The 3,716-nt window shown below is 57.8% G+C and overlaps 1 protein-coding gene across 1 annotated transcript; it reads left to right on the top strand.

The window, feature by feature from the left end:
• Positions 1 to 1,238: 1,238 nt before the first annotated feature.
• On the top strand, positions 1,239 to 2,848 carry OAZ1 (ornithine decarboxylase antizyme 1). The gene is given in 6 exon segments (XM_006878297.1): positions 1,239 to 1,384; positions 1,937 to 1,994; positions 1,996 to 2,082; positions 2,178 to 2,350; positions 2,545 to 2,630; positions 2,715 to 2,848. Coding segments are annotated over 6 exon segments (684 nt in total).
• The last annotated feature ends 868 nt before the right edge of the window (positions 2,849 to 3,716 follow it).

Here is a 3,716-nt window from a genome sequence, read left to right as displayed (position 1 = left end):
TAGGGGGGTTATTCTTCACCAAGAAGCTACTTGTCTCTATATATTTCTTGCACCCCCCTTCTTAACTCACAATTATTCCAAATTAAAGCCTGTTTTGGCCAACAATTGCACAAAGCCTGGTAGTACGACCCAAACAGGTACTGTGTATTTCTGAGTGTGTTTGGGAGATGGGAAATGTAAACAAGGACCAGAAAAGGTTAAGACAAAAAAACTAAAACCAGGAAAGTTGCTTTTGTTCCAGGGGCCACCTTTGAGTTCTTGTTTGCCTGGGAGTGCTGCATTATTTCCTTGGTGTGTTTCGATTTAACTCAGACCTGAAGTGTTTTACCCAATGGGAACACGAGGGGAAATTATTTTTATTTGTCGCTGTTTGTTTTTTACTTAGCTGGGTTCACATTTACTTCCTCCACGAGATATTTGACGGAATTTCACTGCAAGGTGGGGTGTTTTTGCTTGGGTACGCCCAGATTTCAGTCCACACACGAAATATGAGTCTGAATTGAACTAAGAAAGAAAATAGTTTTGCATCTTTGTGAAGTCAAAACTTGAGTTCACACACCAAGCATTTTTTGCTAAACTTGAGTAACTTCTTTAACACTGAAAGTTGTGATTTAAGTCGTTTGTTGTTAAAGAAAAATACCGAATCAAGAAAACAACAATGACCCCGATTATTACGGGGCGATTACAGAAAACACGTTTATCCTGTGGGGGGAGGGGCGCGGGGACCTCCGCTATCCGGGGACCTTTGTAGCCCCTGAGTCGCTCTAGTCAAGGGGGACTCGCTGGGTAAACTGACACGAGGTTGTCGGTAAGACACCGGGGCACCATGAGGACCCCCATAAAACCAGGTTCAGTGCGAACCCCTCCTCTCCTAAGGCCCTTTGGGAGCGGCGCGGGAGCGCGCGGCGCATACCCAACGGTGCGACGCCCCGCCCCCTGTCTGCCCAGCAGAGTGACGGGAGCGGGGTCGGCTCGACCAATCCTCGACGCGGCCCCCCTCCCGTGCGCCCAGCTTGCCACCAATCAGACGCCGGGGGGCGGGCTTGTGCAGTTTTTCCGGCGGCCCCGCGGCCCCACCCTCTCTGCGGGCGCGTTCCCGGTGGCGTGGGGGCGTGGCCTTGGTGCGGCGCCTATAAAAGCGGACGGCGGCCGCAGCGCCATTTTGCGAACGGCGAGCAGCGGCGGCGGCGCGGAGAGGCGCAGCGGAGGTTTTCCTGGTTTCGGACCCCAGCGGCCGGATGGTGAAATCCTCCCTGCAGCGGATCCTTAACAGCCACTGCTTCGCCAGAGAGAAGGAAGGGGATAAACCCAGCGCCACCGTCCACGCCAGCCGTACCATGCCGCTCCTCAGCTTGCACAGCCGCGGCGGCCGCAGCAGCGAGAGGTGAGCGCCCGCCCCGCCCCCGCCCGAAGCTTCCAGAAGCGCCGGCCGCGGGGGCCGCCCCGGGGCGCCACCCAAGTTCCGGGAGCGCGAGGCCGCAGTCCGCCGCGGGGCGGGGGGGGGGTGTAGAGCCCAGTGGGGGATCGCCCGGGCCCGACGGCGGAGTTGGGGGCGGGGCGCGGGGTCCTGGTCTCTCCCCGGGGTCCGATCTCGGGGTTACGGCGGTCTCGGGAGTGCCGCGCCCCTGCTCCCGGAATTGAGTCGGGAAAGCGGCCTCCGGGATCCGGCGTTTAACGGTCGCGCCGCCCCGGCTGGCTTGGTGGGCGGCGGACCCCGGAGCCACGTGTAGGTCGGGGGTTTGGGCCGAGGAGATGGGGGACCGGGGGCCCCACAAAATGGAGGCGGCTCTGGGGCCTGCTGACAGCGCGCGGCCAATGGCTCCGCGCGCGATTGTGAAAGCGCCCGGGGCGCCGCCAGCCGCCGTGACGCAGCGCTGGGGGGGCCGGGGCCGGGGCCGGGCTGCTGGCCGCTGATCCCCTCCCCCCGGTTCTGCAGTTCCAGGGTTCCCTTCAATTGCTGTAGTAACCTGGGTCCAGGGCCTCGGTGGTGTTCCTGATGCCCCTCACCCACCCCTGAAGATCCCAGGTGGGCGAGGGGATAGTCAGAGGGATCACAATCTTTCAGCTAAGGTCTTTTACTCGGTGAGTATGGGGGGGCGCCTCGCAGGTGGGAGGAGTGTCTGCTCCCCCTCGTGGGCGCCTTCCCCTCGTGATGGGCCCTCTGTCGCCGTCTGCAGGATAATCGGCTGAATGTAACAGAGGAAGTAGCGTCTAATGACAAGACGAGAATTTTAAACGTCCAATCCAGGCTCACGGATGCCAAACACATCACCTGGAGGGCTGTGCTGAGCGGCGGCAGCCTCTTTGTGGAAATCCCAGGTGGTGCGCTACCCGAGGGGAGCAAAGACAGGTGAGGGCTCAGGCTTTCGGCTGGGTGCTGGAGGGGAAAAGTCCCGAGGAGGTATCCATCATTGGGGGGGGAGGGTCCCTTTAAGGTGGGAAGAGACAAGGGATGCTACTCAACACCCTACAGTTTGGGGCCCTGGAGAGGCTTGGGGTGGGGGGCGTGCAGCTTGGTGGATCCTAACCGCCTGGCACCTTTAGTCTCGCAGTCCTCCTCGAGTTTGCCGAGGAGCAGCTCCGCGTGGACCATGTCTTCATTTGCTTCCACAAGAACCGGGATGACAGAGGTAGTTGGGTCAAGGGGTGCTGGGTGGGTCTGCCCACTACCCCCTTAACCCACGGGCATGGCTGATGGCCACATCTCCCCACAGCCGCCTTGCTCCGGACCTTCAGCTTTTTGGGCTTTGAGATTGTGAGACCGGGACATCCCCTTGTCCCCAAGAGACCCGACGCCTGCTTCATGGTCTACACACTCGAGAGGGACTCCTCGGAGGAGGAGGAGTAGTGGCTGCCGGCCCCCTGTCTGCAGAGGCCAGACTGTCCAATGGCTGTGTCCAGTGCTGTGGGCGGGTGGGGGTGTCAGGTGCCCCTTTTCTCGGGTGTGTCCGCATGTTGTAATTGTGCAAATAAACGCTCACTCCAAATCAGCAGTGTACTCCTTGAAGTTTAATATTGTGTTTGTGATACTGAAGTATTTGCTTTAATTCTAAATAAAAGTTTCTATTTTACTCTCTGATTGCTGGTGTGAGCTGATTAAGGGTGTCCTGGAGGAGGCCTCCTGGAAACAGGCTGAGGTCACAGGTGAGAGCCAGCCTCCGCTGTGCCAACCCAGCCTTCCCCAAATCCGTGGAGATGCTGGTCCCTGGGGGGCACAGAGGACTGAGAGCATGGGAAACCTCTTGGGAAAGGGATCTAATGTACGTGGGGGCCTCAAGGGGCTCTGGCATGTACCTGGGGCTTCCCCTCCCCTCCGCTCCTTCAGGTCCCCACCAGCTAGTGTCTACAGTCCTCCTGGGAGGATGGACTGACCAATTCCCAGCTCTTACTTTTCCTGACTGAGAATCCTATTTGTTGAGAATAAACACACCCACTAACCAACCCAGCAGTTTGTATACAGCAGAGCAGCACGACTTGGGCAACCTGAGTTACCACGAACTGTCAGTACATTTCCTAACCTAACCTTTCAAGTTGAAGCTGCTGTCGGTTTGATTCGTGACATCTTAAAAGAGCGACTGGTATTTTGGCCTAAGGTTTAAAGGTAATCCTCAGGCGATAACTTCAGGCATTTCATCTAGCCCTCCAGAAGTTACGGATTCCGTGAAAAGTTGAATTTCTGTTCTGCATTGCCTCCTTAATAGTGGTTGGTGGGAGAG

The sequence above is a fragment of the Chrysochloris asiatica genome, unplaced genomic scaffold, assembly GCF_000296735.1.
Source record: "Chrysochloris asiatica unplaced genomic scaffold, ChrAsi1.0 scaffold00125, whole genome shotgun sequence".
In the NCBI taxonomy this organism is placed as follows: Eukaryota; Metazoa; Chordata; class Mammalia; order Afrosoricida; family Chrysochloridae; genus Chrysochloris; species Chrysochloris asiatica.
Note: the sequence above shows the minus strand (reverse complement) of the source record. Positions and strands in the feature narration are given on the sequence as shown.